Source organism: Neltuma alba, unplaced genomic scaffold (assembly GCF_004799145.2).
Source record: "Neltuma alba isolate B1F8T4 unplaced genomic scaffold, ASM479914v2 tig00002178_pilon, whole genome shotgun sequence".
Classification (NCBI taxonomy): domain Eukaryota; kingdom Viridiplantae; phylum Streptophyta; class Magnoliopsida; order Fabales; family Fabaceae; genus Neltuma; species Neltuma alba.
The window spans coordinates 310,162-337,859 of record NW_021632769.1 but is presented as its reverse complement, the minus strand read 5'-3'; the positions used below and the strand labels follow the sequence as shown (position 1 = coordinate 337,859).

General features: G+C 35.7%; 2 protein-coding genes, 2 long non-coding RNA genes, 1 other non-coding gene and 1 pseudogene across 5 annotated transcripts; 2 read left to right on the top strand and 4 right to left on the bottom strand.

The window, feature by feature from the left end:
* The first annotated feature begins 2,260 nt into the window (after positions 1 to 2,260).
* LOC114719317 (pentatricopeptide repeat-containing protein At1g79080, chloroplastic-like) lies at positions 2,261 to 4,768 on the top strand (annotated as a pseudogene).
* A 1,622-nt stretch (positions 4,769 to 6,390) lies between these two features.
* LOC114719365 (uncharacterized) lies at positions 6,391 to 7,659 on the bottom strand. The gene is made up of 2 exons (XR_003737899.1): positions 7,531 to 7,659; positions 6,391 to 6,471 (listed from the first exon to the last, which is right to left on the bottom strand). It is a non-coding gene; the product is annotated as an uncharacterized LOC114719365 (long non-coding RNA).
* A 2,277-nt stretch (positions 7,660 to 9,936) lies between these two features.
* Positions 9,937 to 11,196, bottom strand: LOC114719372 (uncharacterized). The gene is made up of 2 exons (XR_003737900.1): positions 11,111 to 11,196; positions 9,937 to 10,267 (listed from the first exon to the last, which is right to left on the bottom strand). It is a non-coding gene; the product is annotated as an uncharacterized LOC114719372 (long non-coding RNA).
* Positions 11,197 to 11,719: 523 nt separating this feature from the next.
* Positions 11,720 to 16,103, top strand: LOC114719328 (uncharacterized). The gene is made up of 3 exons (XM_028904814.1): positions 11,720 to 12,419; positions 14,547 to 14,711; positions 15,816 to 16,103. The coding sequence occupies exons 1-3, from the start codon at positions 12,164 to 12,166 to the stop codon at positions 15,842 to 15,844; spliced, it is 450 nt and encodes a 149-aa protein (XP_028760647.1). The 5' UTR covers positions 11,720 to 12,163; the 3' UTR covers positions 15,845 to 16,103.
* Positions 16,104 to 23,102: 6,999 nt separating this feature from the next.
* Positions 23,103 to 25,539, bottom strand: LOC114719462 (uncharacterized). The gene is given in 2 exon segments (XM_028904977.1): positions 23,103 to 24,865; positions 24,868 to 25,539. Coding segments are annotated over 2 exon segments (1,254 nt in total). The 5' UTR covers positions 25,238 to 25,539; the 3' UTR covers positions 23,103 to 23,981.
* Positions 23,429 to 23,516, bottom strand: LOC114719777 (small nucleolar RNA Z122). The gene has a single exon (XR_003737936.1). It is a non-coding gene; the product is annotated as a small nucleolar RNA Z122 (small nucleolar RNA).
* Positions 25,540 to 27,698: the final 2,159 nt, after the last annotated feature.

Sequence of the window (27,698 nt, the reverse complement as noted above, 5' to 3'; positions counted from 1 at the left end):
TGAAATGATAAATCTTAGGCAAAGCCACCATTATTCAAATTACACTCAATTATTTTCTTGGTATCATAGCTACAGGCTTGCTGCCATGGCTGCCTCTTGTGAAAAAACATCTGAATCATCATTCTTTGCAAATGTTGCTGCTCTTCCCAAGGCTGCATCAGGAAACATGCTAAACCAAGTCTGTTTCGTCAAGTTGGACAGAACCAGCTACCTCGTTTGGCAAACCCATGTGCTACCTATTATTAAGGGGCACAAACTTAATGGCTTTTTTACTAGTACAAAGGTTTGTTCACTTCAGTTCATTACTGTAGATGACAAGTTAGTTCCAAATCCTAACTTTAAAGACTAGGTTGCTGCTGACCAGCTAGTGTTTGGCTAGCTTCTCAACACTATGACCCTTGATGTGTCCTCTCAGATGGTTTCTATCTCTACTGTCGTTGGTTTATGGGTTGCTACAAAACAACTTGCTGGATGTACCACAAAGTCCAGAGTCCTTATGTTCAAGTTTGATTTTCAACGTACTAGGAAGGCTCTAAATTGAATGTTGAAAAAATGGTTCATCTACAGTTTCAAATATTCCACGCAAACAAGTACAACTGAAAAGAATTTTATACTCTCATGGAATTAAAAAGAACTTGTTGAGTATCTACCAGATTGCTGATGATAACAATGCAAACATTTGTTTTAACAAACATGGGTTTTGTGTGAAGGAATAGGACATGAGGGAAATAATGTTGAGAGGGGTTCCAGCTAATGGAGGCATGTTTAAAGTTTCAAAGGAGGAGAAGGATGGAAGCGTAGACTTAGTTTATGTTGCTGAACAAGAAGCTGATTCATCAGCAATTAGGAATCTTAGTGCTAATAAAATTTTCTAGTGTTATGACTTGTTTCAAGGTGAGGAGATCATTTCAGGAGCTCAGCATGTCCATGATCCAAAAATCTTGGAAGAACATGTAATGGCTTGCAGAATTGATGTCAACACAAGTTCTAAGTACATTGCTTGTCTCGGGTATTCACTACAACTTTTCTCTACTCTTCCTCAATTCTGTTACAACCTTTCCTTATCTTTGGTATTGGTGCTGATTAAGGTAGCATTTTAAACTCTTGTACTCAATGTGTCTTGCTTTTTTTTATAATGGAAGACTAAATATCTGAATGGTTGATAATTTTCAGAGATCGTTCACCTCCACTCGATGGATTTGGAGCGAGCTTAGAGCGTATGGTCATGCACTTCTTAAGCCTCGATGATATACACAAGACACGTCTGTTCTTGGACTACTAGGATGGTTCCGGCTTGAAGGACCGCCGCTTGATAATACCTTGACACATTCAAGTTTTCTGGATGTTAACTACAATTTTTTTTAACATGAATCCCGGGATTGTATGTGGGTTTGGTAGAGTTGATGCTCATGACAAAATTTTCTGGTTTTTCGGAACTAGAAGTTTCCCTTTAAGTATTAGACTATCAGTCAACGAATCAAGAAGTTTCCCTAATATTACAAGCACTTGAAAACACACAAATAGTGTCAGAGTCTGCAATCTTTCCTACTTCTAAAGGAGTACCATCTTTACAAAGTATTCTCACTCCTTCGTCCTCTGAATGCTTTGCCTGTGAAGTTGTATAATCTATGTCATCCTTGTTCTTCGCCATGATTCTTCATAACCCTATGTGTGTAGGGTTGTTCACAGAAAAGGACGGGATTTTTGTCCCATGTCCTATCCCATCTCAATTCTGGACAGGAATAAGACGCCCACTTCCCTTTTTTTAAAAAAAAAATCATAATTTTTTGTATGATTTTTTATGTTATAATTTTTATTTTTTATTGGGCTTCTAAAAATAAAAATATTATTAAAAAATTTTATGTAAAAAGCTCAACTGTATTGTATAAAAAAGATGTAAAAATAATACTGTAAAAAAATACCGAAAAAAAAATACTACATAGAATGGGTGATGTGTGGATCTTCCAAAGACATAGGAAAGATTTTCCAACTTTGAATAATAATTTCTAAGAAAATATTAATACTACTATTTTTTTCAAAATTTTCATCTATATGTTCATAGAACATAAAAATTCTATCGAAACTCGCACATTTTTCAAACTTTATACACTAATTCTTTTTTTTTTTTCCTTTTGTAGAGCTACTTTTTTTTTGGGATTACCCAAAAAGTTCCATATGGTTACGTCATTCCATGACAAGCGCTTGTTGTCAATGCTTCTAGGAGGCGCCTGGTATCAGTTTGGATAACCACAGAGAATTGTGGACGAGAGTGGAGTCGCGACTGGGCTAACGAGCGCTTGCTGAACACTCAATACAGAAACCGAGTCTCCTGTAATTGAGTTTCTGCCATCGAAAACGCTCACCGGTATCTCCCATTCTCTCTCGTTCTCTCGTGGGATCGATATTCAGTAAAAACAAAGATAAACCCAGTAGCAGTATATGTCTCATCTGCTTTACCCTTCTAATTTTATTTTCATATTGGGAAAGAATCTGTAAAATTTCCAAGTAGAATCAATCTGTAGTTCGATTTTTGTTCTATTTGCGAAGGTTAACTGGGAAGTAGGAATCAGTTTCATTAGAGCATACTTGAATTGTTATGGCCACTCTGCTGAATTCGGTATCTCCACCTGCAAGCCTATCATCAAAAACGCAAGGGAACTGTGTTTTCAGCTTATATTCCCAGATTCTGAACATCCGTAGGATTTCCCACAGCAGGGGCTTTCCCAGAGTTTTGGCTTCTAGCCAGATGACTATTTCTTCCAAAGATGCTATTATTACCCTGCCCAATTGGAGAGCAGGGAAGAGTGATACAAAAAGTAAGGAGCTCAGGCTTAATGATGCGTTTCTGTATTTAGAGTATATGGTGCGTAGAGGTCACAAACCAGATGTAGCTCAAGCAACCCAGCTCTTGTATGATCTTTGCAAGGCTAATAAGCTAAGGAAAGCTGTTAGAGTGATGGAGATGATGATAGGTTCAGGTATTATACCTTATGCAGCATCCTGTACATATTTAGTCAATCATTTGTGCAAGAAGGAAATGTTGGGCATGCAATGCAATTGGTTGAAAAAATGGAGGAACACGGATACTTAGTTAATACTATTACCTATAATACTCTTGTTAAGGGGCTTTGTATGAAGGGAAATTTAAACAAGAGCTTGCAGCTTATAGATAGATTAATAAAGAAAGGATTGGTCCCAAACGCATTCACGTATTCTTTCTTGCTTGAAGCTACTTATAAGGAGAGGGGAGTTGATGAAGCCATGAGACTTTTAGATGAGATAATTGCCAAAGGTGGGGAGAGTAATTTGATTAGCTACAATGTTATATTAACTGGGTTGTGCAAGGAAGGTAGAACTGAAGAAGCCTTTAAGCTGTTCAGGGAATTGCCTGCAAAGGGGTTTAATCCTAGTGTTGTGAGCTATAACATTTTGCTGAGGAATTTGTGTTATGAAGGGCGGTGGGATGAGGCAAATGAACTATTAGCAGAGATGTATGAAGAGGATCAGTCTCCCTCTGCGGTTACCTACAACATATTAATTACTTCTCTCGCTTTCCATGGAAGAATAGAACATGCTTTCAGCGTGTTGGATGAAATGACGAAGAGTGGATTTAAGGCAACTGCCACTAGCTATAATCCAATTATTGCTCATCTCTGCAAGGAAGGGAAGGTTGATCTTGTGGTTCAGTGTCTGGACCAAATGTTTTGCCGGTACTGTAGTCCAAACGAAGGAACATACAATGCTATCGCCATGCTTTGTGAGAGAGGCAAAGTGCAGGAAGCATTCTCCATAATCCAAGGCTTGGTTAATAAACAAAACTCGCCTATGCATGATTTCTACAAAAATGTTATTTGGAGCATGTGTAGGAAAGGGAACACATATCCAGCCATTCAAATACTATATGAAATGACAAAGTATGGATTTACGCCAGATTCTTATACTTATTCATCTTTGGTAAGAGGAATGTGTAGGGAAGGAATGTTTGATGGTGCTAATGAGATATTCAGGATTTTGGAAGAAAATGGGCACAAGCCTGATACGGATAATTATAATTCGCTTTTACTTGGCCTTTGTAAATCACATAGAACAGACTTGTCGCTGGGGATATTTCAAATGATGATTGATAAAGGATGTATGCCTAATGAAACAACTTATACCATTCTCATTGAAGGACTTGTTTTGGAAGAAGAAACGGACATGGCAGTCAAGCTTTTGAAAGAGTTGCATCAAAAAGAGGTCCTGAGCCAAAGTACTGTAGAGAGACTTATTATGCAGCATGACCTCCAGGATTTGGCAGATTAGAAAGATTTTAAATTAAAGAATAGATACAGCCACAGAAAAATGAGAGCTGTGAAATATGAAAGAATCGCGTTTTGGAGAATTTAGTGCTTGCTTATCCAACATTTGTTAACTGTCAGTGAAACAGAGCAGGTAATTCACTGCTGTTTGCGTCCTTTCCCAAGCTTCAACTTGTTAACTGTTTTCTTTCTGGAGGTGGGATTGAGAATTGTTGTGGCATCTTAACGACGAAAATACTTAATTCCTATTATTTGTTTCTATGTAGGTTTACTTAAAGGAATAGCGCCCATTATGACGATGGATTGATCTTGTTTACGTGACATGAACTACTTCTTTTGTTCATATGGGTCTTACAGCCATAGTAAATGCTCAAGGTTTCATGGATTGTTGTCCTCGTCTCTTTCTTTGTAGTGATCTTGAAATATACGTGTCTTAGAAAAATAATGCAATGCTACTTGATTGCCTGGAATCCGATTGAACGTTTTGCAATATAAATTAGGTAGATCAAATTTATGAAAGAATTGATCACTTAAAGCAGTTAAGCAATACCTATATAATGCTTCTAAACTGCCAAATTGAACCATAATTGCCTTTATGCATGAAATTAGGGTGGTTAATGTGGCTTTATATGACGTTCAAATATGCATTGATGCTGAATAAGAATTCCAATATTTTTATATTGATAATGATTGTTGGTTCAACAAATCGCGAACAAACAAGTTATCCTAATGAAGCGGGAGGATATATAAAAAAAATGTTGCTTGGTTTCAACCTCTATGGTTTACAGCCTAAGGTATGTCGAATGATGCTATCAACAAGCAAACAAGAATATTGTTTCCTAGCAAAATTAGTTTTATTATTCAAATTTCTGAGACATCTCGACACCTGCTCTCTTTGGAAGAAAGAGGAGGGGGGACGCTAAAATTTCTCTCTCACGCTCCATTAAAAATTTTTCAGCTGAATAAGCCCCTTCCCATAAAATTTGAGATCAATTCATTGTCCCCTGCCCTCCGGTCCGAAAGCCTCGTACCAAGTACCGCATACAAATCGTAAACCTCATTGCCTAACACTGAAAACCGTAACATTTCAAAATCTACGGACATGCTCTCTGAGAAGGAACAAATCTAAACACCAACCCCCCCCCAAAAGCAAAAAAAAAAAAAAAAAGAACAAAAACAAAAGAGCAATTGCCTGATTGTGAAGCTGTATAAGCAGTTGTTCGACAAGACCATTCGATTATAAGATTTATTACTTCAGGGAACCCGTCAGCAATTTGTCATGTCAACATGAGTGGTATTTCATAGCATTTCTGGCGAATTGATAAGAAGATTACTCAAAGGCATTTAAACAGACAAGCACCAAAATTCCATTTAAGTCGGTAAAATTTAAACGATATGCCATTCAGATGGAATGCATAAAAAACTAGAGCATATTCCCGTAAATAAAGCGCAAAATTACAGCTCAGATACTCAAAATATGTCTTGGTCCAAAACTAATAAAATTAGCTATAGCGGGAGAAGTCTAACCCCAGGATACACACACCACGACATTACAAGGCAATTGCCTGACAAGTCATGAAGATGGTTAGAGTATCAAAAGGGAAAGCCTCATTTTGTTTCAGCTCCTGCACCTACTTGGATCTTTGTCTCATCTTTCGGCGCTTCCTCTTCAACCTTCTCATTCTCTTCTTCTTCCACTGATACAGAATACATTAGATTATGTAAGATTCAAAGGAAAAACGCATTTGATATTCATGCCAAAAGTAACAGTCAAAACAAAAATATACCAACTTCCATGTATAAAAAAGATTTTCCTCAAACATTAAAAGTATAATGATGCTTCCATTTAAAAGATTTTCCTCAAAATTAAACGAAACATATCCTAATTTAGCAGAATGAATTGAACGAAAGCATATTAGTTAAGTAAACTGCTTTATGCTGCAGCATTCAAATATGTCTTGGTCCGAAACTAATAAAACTAGCTATAGCGGGAGAAGTCTAACCCCAGGATACACACACCACGACATTACAAGGCAATTGCCTGACAAGTCATGAAGATGGTTAGAGTATCAAAAGGGAAAGCCTCATTTTGTTTCAGCTCCTGCACCTACTTGGATCTTTGTCTCATCTTTCGGCGCTTCCTCTTCAACCTTCTCATTCTCTTCTTCTTCCACTGATACAGAATACATTAGATTATGTAAGATTCAAAGGAAAAACGCATTTGATATTCATGCCAAAAGTAACAGTCAAAACAAAAATATACCAACTTCCATGTATGAAAGGAAACATTAAGTATAATGATGCATCATTTAAAAGATTTTCCTCACAAATTAAAAGCGTTCTTCCTAATTTACCGCAGAATGAATTGAACGAAACATATAGTTAAGTATACTGCATATGCTGCAGCATTCAAAAGGCTTTCCTTACAAATTGAAAATGCATCAAAAATATCACAGTACGTGATGAAAACTAAGTTGTAAGCCTCCAAAGAGGCAAGTGCTTAAATTTTTGAAGGAAAACAAAACTGGACATACAACTAATGCAACCAGAACTAATTAGAAAACTAATGAAGAAATTTTGTCGGTAAGATGGAACAATACCCTCTTTAGACAATTATTTTTAAATATAACAAACCATGAGACTAATGTACACTACCCACCACAAAAGCAGGAGTATGCAAACGACGAAGGAGGCAATCAAATAAGCATGATAACAAAGTGACACTGAAATAATGTCAAGCTCACAAAGAGATGTCCTTTGGAGCTTCCGACTATGAAATAAATAGATAGCGTAGAAGCTAGAAGTATCAGATCAGAAAATCAGACAATTTTGATCGGATTCGTTGTGGAGATCACAAGAATAACAAATTACGCGAATTCTTTTGACAGGGCATTCCCGATATCATCTACATTACACCGTATACATCAAGAACACCAATAACTATTATCGTGGGGCTATGGAAGAACATTCTGGTCTACAATTCTTTTCTCTTAATTATCATGTCCTAAACACCGAAAGCGAATCTGTTGCCCTCTGGTTTGATTCTAGAAATTAATTAAGATTATTGAGCAAAATAACGATGAGATAAAGGTCAATTTTAACAATAAAGTCTATATAAATTATCCATGCATATGAAAATCCGATGATGCCAATCCGCATGGAATAAAGATTGAGACCAAATCCATGAAAGAAGCAACAGAGAGTATAAAGAATGATTAAAACAATGTCTCACCTTAGCCCTCATCTTGGATGATGAACTCGCAAGCTTCTCCTAACAACAACAAATCAGCACGAACGAAGATGAAAAAAGACCAATTGGCAGGATAGATCGGATTGAAGGCGACTATTCTCCCTCGCCGGATATTTATATCTGGTCATGCAATCGCTAAACCCTAAATTCGTTGAATGGGTCGGGGTTGGCGCCAGATTGGTATTTGAATGGGCCGGTGTGTTGGTGGAACCTCTTGGGCCGAGTTTATACAGATTTAAAAGATAAAAATATTTGTAATCTTTTAATTTTGTTTTATATTTTAATGTTAAAAATTGTGAAAATTTTGATATCATACCAAGATTGCGATTTTATAGGATGATTTTAAAGCAAAGGTACACCTGAAGGACAGGTAAAGAGTTTGCTTATATAACTAAGGTGATTGGAATGAATTTTTCCCTTGAATTTATGTCTTTTTGAAATTAAAATTAAGATGTAACCAAGTGCAAGTTTAGGAGGCGTTTGGCGGTCATCAAAAATGCCTTTAAAAAATACTTTTCTATAAAACAAGATAAATTTTTTCACATATTTACTTCGTAAACCGTAAAAACACTTTTAAAATCATAATTTGGTTTCTAGCCAAACACTTTCTTAAAGTCTATGCTTTAACTGTCTCGGCTTTGGTCTTTGAGTTGATAGTCAACCTAATCCTCAACAATCTATGTGCTACCAGAAAATAGAAAAAAATGGTTATGATATAAATGTATTTTTTTGGGTAAGAAATTCAGTATTGTTTCCCTTCTTTCCTTGCTTCAAATTTAACACTTCCCATGAATTGCAGCATCAGACCTCGTTGCATCCATGTCTTTCTAGGTTTAGTTAATTGGAACAGATAATAATATCCACTATGATAAATTTTCACTTAAATAAAGCCATACGTCCTTCCGTTAATATAAATTCTCAAAACACCGTTAGTCGCTCTCTCTCCCCCATTAAAAGCCGGTGGCTCTCTCTCTTATCAGCCATGACCAGTTTGATGATGACACCAAGAAGGAGAAGAAGAGCTGCTTCTTTAGCTGGTTCTTCTCCATCAATATCGGCATGCCGCTTCTATACTACTTCTACAGCAGTGAGCCTTCTGCTAGGAAAGGAGGAGGTGGGGCTTGTACATGTGGGTTCTTGCTAGTAGGTTCCAACTCGTGAAGGCAGGGTCTCTAGGAATGAGGCAAATGGCGGGACCTCTGGTGTTGCGAACTAGGTGGTCATCATGCTTAGCCTCTAGCCACTCCAAACAGCCTCATCCCTAAAACTCTAATAACTATTATTACTTTTTTTGGCGTTGATCAATCTAAAATCATAAATTAATATTGCCGAAGGTCATGAGCATTTGAAACTAAAAATCAATGCTCTTTCATGGAATCATGCAAGGGTCTCAAAACAAAGTTTGAAAGAAACTACCAAACTCCTTCGGCATCGTTAAGGAAAAAGGCCTTCATAAAATAGTGTGCTAAGGTAGTAACAAACAAGATATTAAATAATAAATTACAATTAGATAGAAGAGTCTAATGGGAGCTACTGGGCTTTCTTATAGTCAAGTCAGAGTCGTGTGCAAATGTGCAGGATTGCACATAACCTTCATCGATTAGCATCAACATCCAAAACACATAGAAGCGACACGCCAATATTGATAGAGAAGCAGAACCAGTTGAAGAAAGAGCTCTCCTTCTCGACGTCATCATCGAACTGGTCATGGCTGATGATAGAGAGCCACCTGCTTTTGACCGGGGTAGAGAAACCAAACGGGTTTTGATAATTTATTAACAGAAGAGATCTATGGCTTTAACGGAACAAAGTATAAGGGTTCAATAAAAAGAAATAAAACTAGAGGAAACTAATTCAAAATCCAATGAAACTATAAGGATTGACAAATCTATTTTCCCTAAATTTTAATCCTATATTTATGACAAAAATAAATATCAAACAAACTCTTGTATTAAAAATTAGGAGTAGTATCTCATTTGCTACGCTCGAGCAACTTGTACATAACTTCGCCTCACGGACGTGTAAATACTATCATGGGTTGTGTTCTGGACAAATCCATCAGACAACTTCAACTAGCGAGACTCGCCACACGAGTCGGCAATTTGACAACGTGTGTAACTGGATCACTATTACAGTATTACCACATTCACAGAATAAGAACAGATCTTACCCTTCAATAAATTGATTCCGAGTAAAAACGAAAAATAAATGTCAGTGAACCTTGGCGATTGGACCACATTCTCATAACCGATAACTCTCATAGCAACAATATGATAGCAACTTCACACATCCTAAACAATGCTATCAACTCCTAATAAGTCACATGAGCAAACTTTCATGGTATAACAGGCGAGTCAATATGAAGATTATTCAGAAGCATCTCACGCATCAAGGATCGAACTATTACGCAATTTTTATAAGGTTAAACGATGTGCCATTCAGATAAGATATATAGCAAAACTAGTACATGTTTCAGTAAGCCAAACGCAACATAACAACTAACTCAATCCAGTAGTAATAACAATAAAGCAAACTCTAAAGAGAGATCTCCCCTCAAGATCCACACCCCAAAATCACCAGGCTATTGCCTGAATGGTGATAAAGCTGGCAACGCATCAAGAGGGAAAGCCTCGTCTTGGTTCAGCTCAAACGTCTACTTAGATCTTTGTCTCATCTTTCGGCGCTTCCTCTTCAGCCTCCTCATACGCTTCTTCTTCCACTGCCACATAGTATATTATTTGATGTTAGATTTACAAGGAAGAAAACCCTATCGATGTTCACAATACAAATAAAAGGCAGAAACAAGTGCCAAGTATGCTGAGAAACATTAGGCTATGAGCATACAACTTATGATGCAGTATTCAAAAGCCTATTCCTACTCTATCATACTTCAACCATACAATTCAAACTATAAACCAATAGACACGGCGCCAGTATTGAGATACAAGAATAGTCCAGGCATACATAATGAAACAAACATAATTTGAAAAGAAAGAATAAAAACATAAAATGGCTTAAGTTTGAAAATAAAAAGAGATAAAGAATCAAATAAGCATATTTTGCGGCTGAATTAAATGGAAAACTATGAGCTCGGATAATACCAGAAGTAGATTACAAGATACTGAAATAAAAAAGAAAAACAAAAAGAATCACCGAACGCCCACAAACCAATGGAGGCAATCAGAATCATCAGTTCATTGAGTACCTCTTAACATTACAAACAGCAGGAATTATTGTATCAGGAAACCCCCAAAATCTCATATTACACAGAACATTACAGACTGTCGTGGGACAATTAAAGTATATTTGAAATTTATTATTCTCCCGGATTAATTGTCATGTCCAAAAAACCGAGACCAAAACCCAATTGTCACATGTCATACGGTTTTTCAAGTACAAAACAATTAACAGGACAACACAGAAAATTTTAATAACAAACCCGATATCAAGGATCTATACAACGAAAACCCTATGATTCTGCACCAAAATAAACATCGATAGACCAGGAATTCATGAATGATACAAAGAAGAAAGAATAATCACATAGGAAAAAGGGGTTTACCTTAGCCCTCATTCTGGATGTCGAATGCTCAAGCTTCTCCTCCCCACAGCAAATCAGTGGATGCTGAATAGTATAGAACAATCTAGAATGCAGCAGCCGAAACCGCTCTGATTTGGTATATATACATAGTCCAGTTAGAACTGATATGCGGAGCCCTAATCTAATTGGGTTGGATTGACATTGGGCCGCTGAGAGGCATTTTAAAACCATAACCAAAAAAAACAAACTACATCTTTATTTTCTTTTTAATTTTATAATTTATCGAATTTTAACTTTTTAGTTTTATCTTGAATTATTTTTTTTTATTTTTATCTTATTGTATCTTTATTTAATCCTTAATTTTTGAACATATGTGAAAACATTTTTAAAACATAATGTATCACATGACATTTTTTGAGTGACACTGTACATGCCTATGCCTTATTCATGTTTCTGCTGTTGGTCAGAAAAAAATGTTTCTGCTGAACTCTTTTGTACGACTGGTTATTTCAGTTTAAAATTATTTCTTGTTGGCAAAACAAAAATGATGTGGTATGAATTATAAGTTTTTTATAGACATACTGTATTTTATATGTAGCCCAAAAAGATCAGGACAATAAAAATTTATTCCGGCCTCAATGCACAGGAGGGGGATGCATGGGCGAGGAGGATAATAATCTATTCGCTGCAAAATGAGTGATGGCTCTGAGCCTTGGACTATTAGTTCAGTGTTCAGATCCTTCATAAGCTGAATCAGCTTCTGTGCGCAGGCCGGTCACTGTAGCCACCGCTGTCACCGCTGCCGCTTTCGCTGCCACCCCACATTTTCCCGTTCCGATTTAAGCTACCCCACTGAATGGTGAAAACTCCATCAAGACGGGAAATTTCACCATCCGGCGATCCTAGACTTAACTCGCGTCCCTGTGCTCGCCCTTCTTCTATCATACCCGCGCGTCGCAACTGCCAACACCCGATGAATTCTTGGTTGTGGATTATTGTGGAGGCATAGAAATAGAGGGTTCTATCCAATCCAATTCCTCTGTTCGTGATTTGTTTGGTTTGCTTTGGGCAATAATGGAAGCGTCAGACCATCCATGCGATTCCTCTGGAGAAAATCAGAGTGTTGTAGTGGAGCCATCTTCCTCTTCAACTTTTCCACCAAACAACGATTCTGAAGCAAACTCCGATCCTATAGGAAATAGCTCTGAAGTTTTGTCCAAAGGATTATCCACCATGCTTTCCACCATTATTAGGGATTTCGATTGCAAAGCTCAAGAAACCTTTAAAAGTCAAGACCAACTCCATTTTGCGCTCGATCGTCTTACAGAAGGTTTCTTTCTGTCATGTGTCTTCCTCTGTTTTATGGGGTTGAAATTATGCCTCATGAGCTTCTTTCGTTGTTCTGTGCTATGCATTAAGCATTGCTGCACGTTATGATAAATTTTGGAGTGTAGCATGTGAGTTATTTATTATTAGGAAAATTAAAGTTCTTGCTTTGACTCAATTCATATGGTGCTAGTTGTAAGCAGAGGTCCTTTAGTAACTGTCTTGTAAAAGTAAAACCACAGTCCCTTACGCTACATAAGAATGAATTTTGAGCTCTGAAAATTGACAAGTTCGATAATTTATCTGGGTAGTAGGACGTTGGCATAGTCAGAAGAAATTCGGAGAACGGAATCTTAAGAATTTTTACTTTAGAGGTCAGTGTTGAGTTCTGTAGTGCAGCCTATGCTTATAAAGTGTGACAGGAATTTGCGTTTTTAATCAATCGGCGCTATTTCGAGTTTTTAGTGATCTAGATTTATTAGGTGATCTAGTTGAATTTGCCTATCTAAGAATTCGTTGATGTCATATTACTATTGACTCTCTGCTTCCTTTTATCTGAATTGCCCCTCCTATGTGTTTTTGGCTCCTCAAATAGGTTTCTGTTCCTTTTACGGGTCTGTTTGTTCTACATCACTTTCCTCGAGGTTTTTGTTGTGGTTAAGGTTTTCGTCATTATTTAAGTGTTACCGCAGAGAACTTTTGCTTTTGCTTTTCATACACGGGATTAAAGGTGAGCTTGTTAGCATGAAGGTTAAGTCCGGAAGAAAGGTGTTGTGCTATTGGACAACTAGCAGGTCTAGCATTAACTTTCTTTTTTCTTTGGCATTTCATTAGCAATCATTTAGGGTCAATTGTTTAATGAAGAAATCCTCAGCTGCTTTTGATTTGCATTTCCCTCTGTTTTCCATATAAGAAAATTTACATTTGACCTTCAGAGGAAAAAATAAGCGCATAATTCTAAGAATCAGTCTAATGGCAAAAGGTTCGCCTTTTTGGGTGCTTATTGCTCTTACAGACAAATCGTTGAAGATTCAAAATTTATGTTTCTCAATGAGGACTCTATTATTGGTTTGATACACCTCATTTATAAAAGTAAATTAAATAAACGAAAGAATACATCTATTTCTCTCTTTGTGGAATTAGGAAATTTTTCTGGCTAATTATATGGTGTGGTTGGAAATGCAATTACAAGCCTCCATGCTTGGAGGGTGTTTCAACACGTGGGAAATATTGATTTGGGGTAACATCTTGAGTTTAACCCCTTTATTTTTCATTGTAATTAAGTACGTTTTAGTCTTTTTGGTAGTATCGGAAAATATTGAGGGGAAACAGAACTGTCTAGTAGGGCAAATTCTGTAAGAAATGCCCAGGCTTGCAAATGTGATGTGAACAGGTGGACTGTAACATGCGGATCAGCTTAATTCAAGACAGTGAGCTCCTATTAAGGCAATAAGCTATCTGGTTCTCTGGATGATATTGATAGTCGTTTTCCTTGTCAATCTGCTCTACATGGAGTCTTCTTCGCGTGTTGGTAGGCAACACATTCTATGAAACTGTAGTAACTGAAAAGCACAGCTGAGAGTAGAGAATATAGGAAATAGTTGTAAATCAAATTTTGGCGGCTTCAAGTCTCCAACAGTTATACCTTCTGCAATCCAGAAGAGAAGTGAGCAACCTGTAACTACAGCAGAGAAAAGACCAGAGGAAAAGGATAGGCTAGAACTTGAGCTTGCTAGATGTCTCCCGTAACGATCCCCAAAGCTATCTCCTCTCTGCCCTTCCATTCTTTTATTTCCTGATAATAAACTCTCTGACTAACTACCCCTCACTGGGTGCACACCTAACCTGCAGTCTTTTTTCCATGTTTAATTTCATCGTTTACATATTCTTACATCCCTACTTATCTTCCTTAACCACACTTCTTTTCATGTGCTTTTGTAACCGAGCATTCTCCAATCGCATGTCAAAACTTGCGGTTTCATATCCTGTTTCTGTTCTAGTTGTCAACATCTGTAATTTGATGCATGCTTAGATTTTTTTTTTTTTGTTGACATTTCTTTTGCTCTATCATGTGGCAATAGATTAACATTCACAAGCCTCCAGTTTGCTGACGTTTTTCTTTTTGTGGCAGAACTTGATAAATTACTGGAAGATGCGCCTTTGCCATTCATAATGCAGCATGCGGCCAAGATATCCAGTGTTAGGAGAAGAGTTTCATCACTGAATTCTGTTCTAAAATCTATTCAAGGGAGGATTGATAATATAGACCGCATGCTATTTGTTGGCACCACACAAGGTATATGGATATATATCTACAGAGGCTTAATGTTTTACTCTATATGGTAGTAATATGAGGGAGCAATAGCAGTCATACTCCTTGCATCATATAATCCTAATTTCCAAACATGTACTCTCTTTGCAGTCACCAAAGTTTCACTATTTTGTGCAAAGTGTAAAGAGAATTATGATGATTTCAAGTGCCTGACCAATTTTGTTAATGATGCTCTTCCTAGAAACTTTCAGTTCACATTACTGATTCATATTCCAGCCTGGCAGAATGTTAGAATATGGCCCGATGGAAACTGTATTTTCTGCAGTATTTGGAATTACCAATTCATCAGGATTCCACTGAGCTATGGCCTTCATTCTATTAAGTTGGGGAGAGTTCCTTAACACATTTATCATTCCCATATGCTTTTGAATTATTTAAATCAAAGAAAATTCCTGGAGTCAGGGAGGCACATGCAATGAGTAACCGACCAGGATTGATCATTCTGCTGGCCCAGTGCAGATCTAATTATCTTGTCAGGTAGCCCAGAAGCTTCTTGGCTGTTCTGGCTTCATATGTAAAGCCTGTAAAGTCTGTAGCTAGGGCCACTGGAGATTTTGGCAATCACAATTGTTTCAGTGCATGTAATATGACTATGACTAGGCGGTGAGGAACTTATTTACTGTTCCTGAAAGAAAAGCGCCTTGTAGTGATTGGAATTTGACTAATAGACAAACACATATGTCCAGTAACGTGACCATATGAGTTGGATTACTTGTACCTCAACAGAAACGAAGGCCTATATAAACGTTGGACGTTGATTTTAGAGACCTATGCCTATAAAGATAACAGAAATATCTTGCATGCCCAAGATTACCAGATATTTTTGTAATGAACAACTAAAGTGGCGATGTTGCGTGGATTTACTGTGATATATATACTTAACCTTTTCTTTTCCATAATGATATATGGCCTATTTTATACCAATATTGAATGGCACATGCCAATCTTTGTAACATAAAACTCTAGTGTTTTCAGACTCCTTCTGTAGCTTAAGTGAATATTTGTATACTTGTCACGTTTCTGACCCATAGTAATAATACTAATACTTTTGGATTTGTAATTGTACAGAGAAGCCAACCAGCGAAGGCTCTGGATGAATTGATGTCACTGTCAGCGAAGTTCACTTCCAAATTTCTTTTTCCACATCTCTTCTTTGCTGTGCCCTCTCGAGTGCGTTGAATGATTTACTCAAGTCCTCTAGATGAAGAATAACCGAGCCAAAGAAACTTACATTCTTGTTGTATAGATGCTTGATATCTCTTAAAACACTTCTGCATCCATCTACACATTGTATGTAGATTGTAGACTGTAAACTAAAATGTGGTTTTCTAATTTGTTTTCTTGCGTCAAAAAAAAGTCTTTTGGCTCTTATCCCTATCTTATTACCATCATGTTAGTAGTGCGATACAGTTGGAGAAGAAACAGAGAAAAATATCAGGAAAAAGCTGAAATCACAGCTAGTTAGGCACAACTTCAATTTGTGTCTTATTGGGGGTTTTCTGTTCACACACAGCAAAGTTAGCAACTAGCTGGTGCCTCTTCAAAAGTAGCAAGCTTTGTTAGCTGGGAGCAAGTTAGTACATTTCATTTTCATTTTATCTGAAACAAGCGTACAAACCCCACGCTGCAAACTCTGAAATATGGGTACCCCTTGAACCTTGGGGTCCTACGTACCATCCTGATGGTGACATATGTGAATTGTGGGATCTGCATTAATTAATTATTGTAAGTTTAATCTATTGCTTTATTTAATTATTGAGCCCAAAAAAAGATTGGTCTTTATGATCTTGTGCAATTATGATTTATGGACATGGATTCGTTCGCTCTACAAACCTTTTTTGTAATTCATTTGATTAAGGGGATACTTTCAGCAGGTTCAAGCTAACTTTAACCCTCAAGATTGCTTCGGCCTACAGGATAATGGCTTTCGGTATTGGAAGGAGGGACACAAACACATTGATGCCTCAGAAAAGACGCCTAACTTTACCCTATGGAGTTTGCACTTTTCTCTCCCTCCCTGCTCCTTTTTCACAGTGAAACAGTAATAACAAGGGGTTAAAATTACTGCACCACAAGGAAGGTGCAGAATAAATAAAATAACAACAAAAAGTAATTCCAATTTCTAGGCCAGGCCTAGCTCCTCCCACGCAGCTCATATAGATTATGTATGTGACTTGAAGTAGTTCAAATGCCGCCACACAGTACACGTAGCTAGCAGCAGTTTCATACTTCGTTACAATGCCCCTCTTTATGTTCCATTATTATACGACGTTGTCACTATATTCCATATTACCCGTTAATTAATAGTTTAATACCCTATACTCTTAAATGCAAGCGCTTCAGGTCAAAAATAAATAAATGCAAGCACTGGAACTGAGAAGTAAAAGAAAAGTTGCAAGAATATTTCAAGGTTTTCAAGAGAAGACTACTGGGTCATGGTTCTTAGATTGAACCGTTCCCGTCCAGTTTTTGCCACTATGGGAATATTTTTCCCAGTCAATAAGCCATCCTCTTTCTCTCTCTTTCTCTGTGGTTTCTTCTTAGGCTTGACCCACTTGTGCAGAGACTCACCACAACACAGAGAGAGAGAGAGAGCAGTGAGGCATATGATCGGATTAAAGGGAATCTGTGCAGAGGCACGACTGTTGATGAGCACGTTCTCTTCTCTTCTCTGTTCTTTCCTTATTTGATGAGCCCATTCCAAACCAAAAACCTCCTCCTGCTTCAATTCAATCCCCAGCCTTTTTCAGAGTCTTTCTGATTTTTGTTCTGTATATTATTCAAACTTTGTGTGTGTGTGTGTGTTTTTAATATTTTAGACACACTGAATCAGAAAATCACGGGCTCTTATCATGCTCTTAGATTCTCCCCTTCTTTTCAGTATTCATCATTAACCATCACGCTCCTCATCACCTGTTAAGCTTGTTATTTTAGGCTGGTCAAAAAAAAAAAAGCTTGTTATTTTAGACGAGTTGTTATTAGTATCATATAGTGATATAGAAATATGCAGACAAACATATATAAATATAGGGAAAATAACCAAAAAAACATAAAAATTGTAAATTCCCAATTCAAACACCTAATACTTCAAAATCTAGGAAGAAGTAATGCAAAATAGTTAAATAACTTAAATGTCTTTATTTCAAAAAGTTTATTAACAAGTTGTGAATTGACAATGATAAATATCGGATAACAAATGACAAAAAATATACTGGTAATAATAAATTATTTATTAACAAGTTATAAACTGATAATAATAAGTATTGAGTAGCAAATGACAAGAAATTTATTGAGAATGACAAGTATAAAACAAGGCCATTTTGATCATTTAATTATATTTGTGAAATACCAGATTATGCATCATTCCTTTACTGGAGTTTTGAAGTGTTAGGTACCTGAATTAATTTTTTTTCTTTTTCCCTTAAATATATTGCATTATGTTTCGGCAAAAAAATATACGTATAGCGCATTACTACTTGTATTCTTTCTTTGGTGATTTTCAAAATTCTATTCTGCATGCTAATAAATAGTGCTTCCACTGCCGAGCCACGGGACCCATATCCCTTTACATTTTGTGATACGAGACCTATATCGCCCTATATCAGAGATGTGAGTTCAAATAACTCTACTAATTTTATTGGTAAATATTTTTTTGCCAGCATTTATTGATAAATAATTTATTTTATAACTTTGTAGGAGTAATTTTTTTTTCAAACTGTGAAACTTATTTTGGTTGCAAGGGTGCTTGAAAAGACCAAAAACATTTAAAAAAATTTATATAAATTGAGACAAAACTTTTCTTACATATATAAAATTATTTTCAAAAATTAATCTAAATACCCGTAATAATTATACTCTATCTTACTAGATAATACTATAAACTTTCCTATTAATTAAAAGAATTACTTTCTGTGCAAGTCTAGTTACGGAGTACTGGTATTACAATAAATTAGGAAGTATTAATTTAAATAAAAATAAACATTAACTTTTTAATTAATTAATGAAAGAGGTTGTGATATTTTTCCAGCTGGAGATAGGCTTGAGGGCTCAGAAACAGAGAGAGCTGAAGGAATGACTAACTCAAAACAAACCCAAAGCCATTCAAAGTCACATCACATTCCATTTTCAGGCTTCTACAGTACCCTGGTAGTTGCGGTTAACCACAGGATTCACTGGGTAAAAGTAAAACGAAAAAACTGATTATAAATGTTTTTTTAAAAAATGTACGGTAAAAGGACCAAAATGAAATTTTACTGCCTATTGAGGGGACACAAACCGAAAAGGAGAAGAATTATGCAAAAGTAACTCAGGTGAATTTCCCCCTTTTTTGCAATTTGAGCCCACTGAATTGCCCACTCAATGACTGGTCAAACCAAACCAGTGCACATCAAAATCCGGCCTGGCCATCGGATTGATTGCAACGACATAACATGGCGACAACGAGAGGGTTAGAAAATTAGGATTCTGCTAATATCATCGTACATCTAAAGTATTTTTATTGTAAATATAGTTTTAATACGAACAAAGATAATTTTAAAAAATTTAAATATATTATGATAAATAACTAATTTTATCAATTTTTTAAATTATTTATCTCATTTTTATATTAAAGACCAGATATAGTATATTATTTTTATTAACAGCTATAGAGAGTTAAAAAAAAAGATTTAATAAGAACACACTTAGAAGAAGCAACTTGTTTGCATTTTACCCAAGAAAACTTATTAGAAAACCATATATATATATATAATATAAGTCATAGAGAATTATTAATTATATTTTTTTCAATTTTGTTCCTATCTTTTTAATTATAGCGAGGTTGTTAGGAGTATGTTAAGAGTGATTTCTTATTTCTTATCAAAACCTGCGCGTAGAGATTCAATCTGTAAACTCGAGCTTAACAGAACTGATGAAAGATGCTGTTCTAAGTTGGACATGGACCAAATCGGTCCACACGTGAGGGGTTTAAATATTAATTTAGTTTTTTTAGATAAAAAAATAATATAAAAAATTGAAAATTACAATATTTCAGGTTTTCAACTACCAAAGAATTCAAAATTCTAAAAAAGTAAGTAGTACCAAAGCAAGTAGTACCAGATATGATATTTTACAAATATAATTTAATAATTAAAATGCTTTTATATCAGATTTTTAAAAAAATATTAAATTTGTCGTTACCGATATACTCCTATGATCCTTAATGTAAGATCCATTTAACTAATTTGATTAGATTAAGGAAGTTAGGTAAGTTAGTTAATTATAAGAAAAGTGACACATTTTTCCTAAAACATTATAATCATCTTTTTTAATACCTCATCTCCCTCTTCTATTTGATTATGGTTGAGGGAGTGTCTATAGGGGTAATTTAGAAAAAATTGATAAATATGATAAATGGGTCTTATATTTAGGACCAAAATCAACTCAAGAATTGAGTCTTATATTAAGGACCGGAGGAGTATTTCTTATTCTTAACTGTTTAATATTTATTATTGTCAGTTCACAACTTATTAATAAATAATTTGTCATTATTAGTATATTTCTTGTTATATGTTATTCAATACTTATTATTATCATTTCATTACTTATTAATAAATTTTTTAATATAAAAATATTTTTATTATTTAACTATATTTACAAAATATTCAATAAAGCTTTTTTTTTTTTAACTGAGATTTTGAAGTCGTTCGTGCCTCATTGCGGATATTGTAATTTTGGATTCAATTAAAATTATTAGAATTTAAAAAAAAAAAATGAATTCCAAGGCATGCGCAAATGGACTGGATGGGACTTGAAGGCGGAAGACAACAGCCGCTTCTCTCTGCTTTTGAGCCTGCGGATAACGACAACTTATGCTTGCCCCAAACCTAGCCACATGTTTCCAATATTCTCAGACTTATTTAAATTATTATTTGTTAATATCAGTAATAATAGTGCCTGCTTAGCTTCGTGCCCATTGGATCACTAATGGCGCTCATCTTTTATCCCTCATCATTACTCCTCAGTTAAAACTTAAAACACCCCCGCCCCCCTCACATCACATGTGCCTGTCTTTAAATAATACTCCTACGGGCCTTCCACGTGGTTTGTGCCTCTTTCTGTGCCCTTCTTCCCCTTCTCAATCTTAAGATCCTAACAGAGTATTTTACTGTAAATTAAATTATTATTATTAGGAAAAACTGGTTAAAAGCGTCCCCTTACAAATTTTATTAAGCAAGCAGTAAGCGGGTGCCATAATTTTCGGCACGTGTACATTTTTTTAAGGTATGTTGTTATATGCGGGTGACTTTTATGTTTTAGATTGTTCATTTGAATATAAATAACATTTACGAATTATTTTAAAGTTTTGCAGCAATTTTCTTATTTTATTTCATTAATTACTTATTTTAATATTTAATATACTATCTATGGTCATAATTATAAGAGTTAGTTGACTAATTTGAGGAGATTAAAAAAGTTAAATTAGTTATTTGTAATAAATATGTGTTGTCTTTCCTAAAATATCATTGCTAATCAAGTATATTAGTTAAAACTACTATTATTAGAAAGAATACTTTGAAAAAAAATGCATAAACACGATAGATAAAATGGATTGGGGTCTTATATTTAGGATCAAAATAAAAGTTAAATAATGTCTTATATTAAGAACCGAAGGTAGTATTTATTATCCCATTTCTCAATCCACCATCTCTTTTGATCACATATTCTTTTTAGGGGATGTTTGGATAGAAACCAAATCATAGTTTCAGAAGTGTCTTTACGGTTTACGAAGTAAATATGTGAAGGAATTTGTCTCGTTTTACAGAAAAGTTTTCTGAAACCATGGTTTGGAAGTTGCCAAACAACCCCTTAGATTGTTCAAAGCTAAATATAAGTTACTCACCCGCTTCTTTTTACAAACAACAATCATTTTCTTTTTGTCCTTAAATATAAATAACATTTATAATTATTTTAAATTTTTGTAACAATTTTCTTATTTTATTCCATTAATTACTTATTTTAATATTTAATATATTTATTATCTCATTTTTCAACTCACGTCTCTTTTGATCACATATTTTCTCTCTTTCATAATTCTTTTTATTATAGTAATTTTTTATTCTCTTTATTATACTCTTTCTTCCCCATAAATAAAGGTATTTAAAAAAAAAACTTTCAATTTTTATCTGTTTATTATCTTTAACTAATTCTTTGATTTACATAATGAAATCTTATGTTGTTTATAAAAAAGTACAAAGAAAGTATTATTTACCAGTTTTCTCTTCTTCTTTTTTTTTTGAAATCCAATTTTCTCGCCATTATTCATACACAGTGCTCATTTGCTGTCAATTCATTTTCCAGATTTATGTTTTATAATATATTTTCACAGTATCATAGCGCCCTTACATATGAAGCACTCCTAATTATTTTATACTACTACTATTTTAAGATTTAAGGTTGTGTGTTACTCACCATTTTTGTCGCGTAATTTGATTTCAAATCATCTTCGTGAATTCATGTAAACTTGAAATTTGGACGACGTTTTTCTTTTTGCCGATGAATCTGGCGGGACATTTCGGATAGGCTTTTATTAAATCAAATAGTGGTGTAATATCACCATCTTGTCTACCGAGTGGATCCTTTCATGGAAAGAATAAGACGTTACACTTTTTTTTTTTTAATTTTATGGAATAGATGTTATACTTTTTTTTTAATTTTTATGGAATAGATGTTACACTTTTTCCTTGAATTCAATAAGATGTTACACCGAGTGGATTCTAATGTTTGGAGGTATTAAAAAAATTAACAAAAAATCAAATTGTATACCTAAAAAATAAAATCGTGTATTTAGATTAACTAATATCACGAAAAATCAAAAGTACTACTATAGTATACTCTCTTTGGAGAACGATTAAAAATCACATTATATCATCTTTCTTTGAGAATGAATTAAATTGAAATTACTTTTTAAAAAAAAAAAATCAACAATAGAGCACCGAATTCCAGCCCCTCCGTACCCACACCCATGACTCTGGCATGCCCAAAGTACTACGGAAATAAAACTTGTGGGATCACCCATTAAATAAATGAAGTAAAATAAAATAAAGGGGCCAAAAGGCACCGGACTCGGAGCATTCTCCAATTATGCAACTATCAAATATTAATTTTGCTAGCAACAAAGAGGAAATGGACCCACCAGAACAAATTTGCGAAGGGACCCGTGGTTTGGGTCATCTTGTCTGAAATCTTGTTCACTTCAATATTGAAAGAGCAAATTTATCAAACAAATCCTAAAGACAGAGATAACCAAATTTGTAAATGTCGTTCACCCAGCCATTAAAGTCTTGGATGTATAGAAAGGGAAAACCAGAAGTCATATCATGTGAAAAACAAGTTCATCAGGGAATGGTAATCCCATATGTGACTTAATACTTAAGGGCATGTCCTCATTCAAAGTACACATTGTGATTGAGAAACTTGTCCCACCCCAATTGAATCCTCTGTAGAGAGTCACTGTGGAGTCAGATGAGGACCACCATTATCCAACCACTCAGGTGAGAGTAACCCCCACCATTAACATCACAAGACGCATCTGTTTCAAAACGGCTAAATATTGAGTTGTCGTTTAGCAATAATAAACGAAATATTTATGTTTAGTTCAAACCCACAAAATAGGGCGGATAATATAAAAATAGACAGCAAGGTTGGGGATCAGTCTGACGTGCAATACCAAAAACAACTCAGCAAAGCTTGCGCCTCTGATATCTTTGAATTTTAGCACCATTTCCCAGACTTACTCAGTATAAACAACAAATTAAATAAATCATAAAGAAAAGGGAGAAGCCGACAGGAGCAGATAAGCTCAACATGATGCAGATCTTTAAAAAAGCAAAACAATTTTATAAATACGGGGGGATGAAAAAGGCCAAAGAGAAGCAGAAATCAGAGAGATTCCATGACTTTCTGGTCACAAGATAACAAAAAGCAGCCAGAGCCCAAAGCTCAACTAGTTGGAAACAAGAACTGGATCGTCATATTCGCTGCTATCATTCAAGAACATCCAAATCTACCCAAATATTTACATGATTTCTAAAGATTAAAAAAAGAGCAGGTTAATCCCAATTAACAATGAACTGCAATATTTTCATTGATTCAAGATTCAGATAATGAACAGAAATCTGTAGGGTGAACAAAGAAAAACAGCCCAAATGTTACCCTCTCTTCTCAACGCCGTTACGGTGTTTCATAACTAGCGAGTTAATTACGATCACAACGGTGCCTACTGTTGCTGTATTGGTGGCCCTTGTTTCCACCACTGCCTGCGCCTTCTTTCTTCTGAGGGGAAGAGAAAAGTTGACCGAACCCAAATACCGAACCGGATTTTGATGATCCTCTCAGTGAACAAACAGGAACATTCAGAACCGGAGTTACCCTCACATTGGCCGAGTACGATCGCTCCATTCCTCTGTGCTTGAACCTGGGTCCACCATTGAAGCTACTGGGGCTACTCGAGCTTCGTTCCAAGCTCTGAAACACTACTTTCCCAGACGAATTCATTCTAGGGCTGTCCACGGACACTCCCCTGCTGCCAACCCCACCGGATTCCCCTGGAGCTCGGCGTATGGGGCTCCTCCCGACCCGACTACATGGCGGATGATCCACCAATGGTCTCTGGTTATTATCAATTGGGCCTGCCCTTCGCTTCACGAATCTCATTTTTGGTTGAGCTGGATTCGGGTTACGATGAAGGGATATCGGGTTCGTGTTTGGCTTGTCTGAATCGACCGACAGGCTCGAGAGGTCTTCGTGGTCGTGACCAGAGGATGAAGACGAAAGAGAAAGCCGAGAAGAAATCGATACAGATTCGCAGTCCAAGTCCTTCAGCAATGGAAGACTCAGAGAAGCGTTGTCTAAATTGGAAGTAGACGACCTCGAGCTTCTGTGAAGAAGATGCTTAAACGATTTGTTAGTATAAGAAGTCGAAGCGGCTTTCTGCATCTCGCTCTTAACAGCATTAGAATTTTGATACAACTTCTTTAGTCCCAGAAGCTCCTTCCAGCGACTCGAACATCTCGGAGCCTTGGGCGAGAACAAGTAAGGGTCCGTACTTGAAATATCGGCAACGCGTCCAGCCTTGGCCGCTCCGACAACCTGGCCTCCGGCAAAGTCGACTCGTTCGTGGAAGAAGGTTTAACCGCAGAAAGTTGAAGGGGCACGAGCTTTCCATCCGAGAAAAGCTCATCAGCCGGGAGCATGGCAACTGGATCTTCAAGCCGAAACTCGAAATCTCCGGCGAAAGGTTCCGGATCTGGCTTGTCAGGCGGATCCAAAGGCTTCTCCGCGGAATGCTCTGATATCACCCCAGGAATCTTCCCCGAGTTACCGCCTTCTCGTGACTCCCGGCTGAATGAAACTCGGGGGCTCAACCATCCGTACGACGGGAACTTCGCCGGCGGACAGTCAGGGAAGTTCTCCGGTGACACTCCGATGTTGTTGACACAAGCCGAAGCCATTACTAAGGATCATGTACTAATACCGAAAACTCTCGAAACTCCAAAGAAGATGAGGAGGAGGATGAAGAAGAGGGCCGCACCCAAAGCGAAGCTAGGGAGGGCGTAGCAGAGGGAGACAGTGTTACCGTTACTAGGAGGGATCTAGCGCGGTGCGGTTGCGCTGGGGAGACAACGCTAGGGTTTGATGGTAGAGGGCATACAGTTCAGCATTCAGTGTTTACTGCGCTGGGGTCTGCCATGGCAGTATGATGAGCTACTTATATAACAGTGGCGAAGCTAGCTTGCTTCGTTAGCCTAGCTACAACCTAGGGCCAGGTGTCTCTCTCTTCACACTTTTTCCTCCTCCTTTAAAAAGTAAAATTATTCAGGTCAAAAAAACAAAAGGTGGGATTATTATTCTTCCTTTATTGTCCAATGTTAAATGCTAAGGGTTTCAGGCAAAGATTTAGTAATTAATTAAACAAAATCTTCCCTATTTATCAAGTTATTAGTGTGCAGTATATTTAAAAAGTAACAAAAACGACATTAAGAGAGGTCTCTTGCGGGTTTGGAACCTCCTCTCTCCTCTTTCTAATCATTAAATTAATATATTTTAACGATTTAGATTTTAATTTTTTATTCTAAATTTTAATATATTTTTTAATTTATAATTTATTTATTTTTATAATTTAATTTTAATAATAATTTTAAAAAGATTTAAATCTGAACTATTAAAATGTTAATTTAATGGTTGAAAGGGAGAGAAAGGAAGAAGATGGGAAGGAAAGAAGAGAGGCTCCGAACATGTCACTTAGCAGGCATAGCGTTCCAATGTTTATTTATATATTTGGAGACAACTTATCCGTTAGTAATACTCGCTTGCATCCTTGATTATAAAAGCCAATTCATTACTTGCAAATAGTTAAAAAATATTTTTCTTTTGAATTTTATCTTTAATTAAATGTCAGGATTTTTACACCTTCAAATATTACTATTCAAAAAATAGGTCCTACAATTTTAACAATTAATCAGGAACATGTGTAAAAATTAGCACCTATGATTAGCGAGTGATTAAGGGATTTTTTATTTTCCTTGCAGAAAAAAGGGGGGTTTTTATCTTCTTGTGCAGCATCGCACGTAAAATTTTAGCTTGCGTATTTTATTTTATTTTTTCCGTTTAAGTTTTCTTTCTTAATTATCGCATCAGAATAACCTTATAAAAGCCCTTGAGCTTATTAATGGTTCGGGATTTAGGATCAGGGTTGGGATCAAATCAATTTTTTAATTCCCCAGCTTTGGGGTGAAGGTCTTTCGTATTTTAATTATTTGGTTTAAACTAGCAGCTATGACTATGCATAATTTTGAAGTTCTTTACAACTTTTTAACATGTTAAAATAACAATATGATTGCCGCAAGGTATGAATATAAAATCTCTTCCTTGCTGATCAAATTTCTCATTGTTCTTCTGAATTCAAAAGCTAAATTGACCGTATGTTAGTAACATGAAATTCCCTTTTTTGTGCTTGGTGAATTGATCTAATTGCATTTAGGTACGGCATGATTTAGAGTTTGTCTGGAATAACAATGTTGAGGCTTTAAAAGAGCGGCTTTTCGATTATGATGTATGGTGTATGGGATAAATATATAAAATGAGTTTTATCTTGGTTTTATGATAGACAACTAAACACTATTTTTTGCATTTTGCATCTTTGTACGTAGTTGAACTTTAAAATTATTTTTTTATTTTAAATATAAGATTTTTTTTGCAATGTAATTTATACTATAAAATGAATCTTACATTTAGAATGGAAAGAGTATAATTGATTATAACTCCATTTTCAATTTGATTATCGATCACAGATTTGGTAAGAAATTAGGATTCTATTTACAATAACGTTGATTTCTCATGGTTGGCAAAAGAAAAGTCGTGTGCATTTTAAAAAATACAACTCTTATGAAAAAGCTTAAAAAATTAAAACAATGCTGGAAGCCTTAGAGACCCAACTAATATAAATTATTTAAATTGAGGCTCGACTTTAGGGGGGAAAAAAGTCTAGCATGCAGTTATATGAAATGTTTATTTGAAAAACTAACAGGAACTAAGTTTAGCTGATTTCAAAATTTTATTGATAAATTAAGGTGTCGAATTATCTCTTAACTAAAAGACACATATATCTAACGATAAAATAGGTTCACTTGAAAAGGTATTTTCATTTTGTAATTTTACCTTACTGGACCTAAACCCCAAATTAATCAATGTCAAATTATTTTTTTTTAGCATAAAGCAAAAAAAAAAAAAAGGAAGCATAAGTGAACAGTATTTAAGAAGTAGCATGTCCTGAATAATATATATAGGTTTGGAGACAAGCGGATATGATGATACCTATGAAGCCAAGAAACAGCAATAAAGCAAAGATATCTTTGCCTTTTAGCCAGCATTTAGTAGACACTATACCGACAGCTTTTTGTCACTAAATTTATA

Excerpts from the sequence above, each read along its gene's own strand:
- LOC114719328 (XM_028904814.1), top strand. The coding sequence starts at position 12,164 with ATGGAAGCGTCAGACCATCCATGCGATTCCTCTGGAGAAAATCAGAGT. Across the intron at positions 12,420-14,546 it reads GCTCGATCGTCTTACAGAAG|AACTTGATAAATTACTGGAA; the intron begins GTTTCTTTCTGT and ends TTTTTGTGGCAG. Across the intron at positions 14,712-15,815 it reads ATTTGTTGGCACCACACAAG|AGAAGCCAACCAGCGAAGGC; the intron begins GTATATGGATAT and ends GTAATTGTACAG.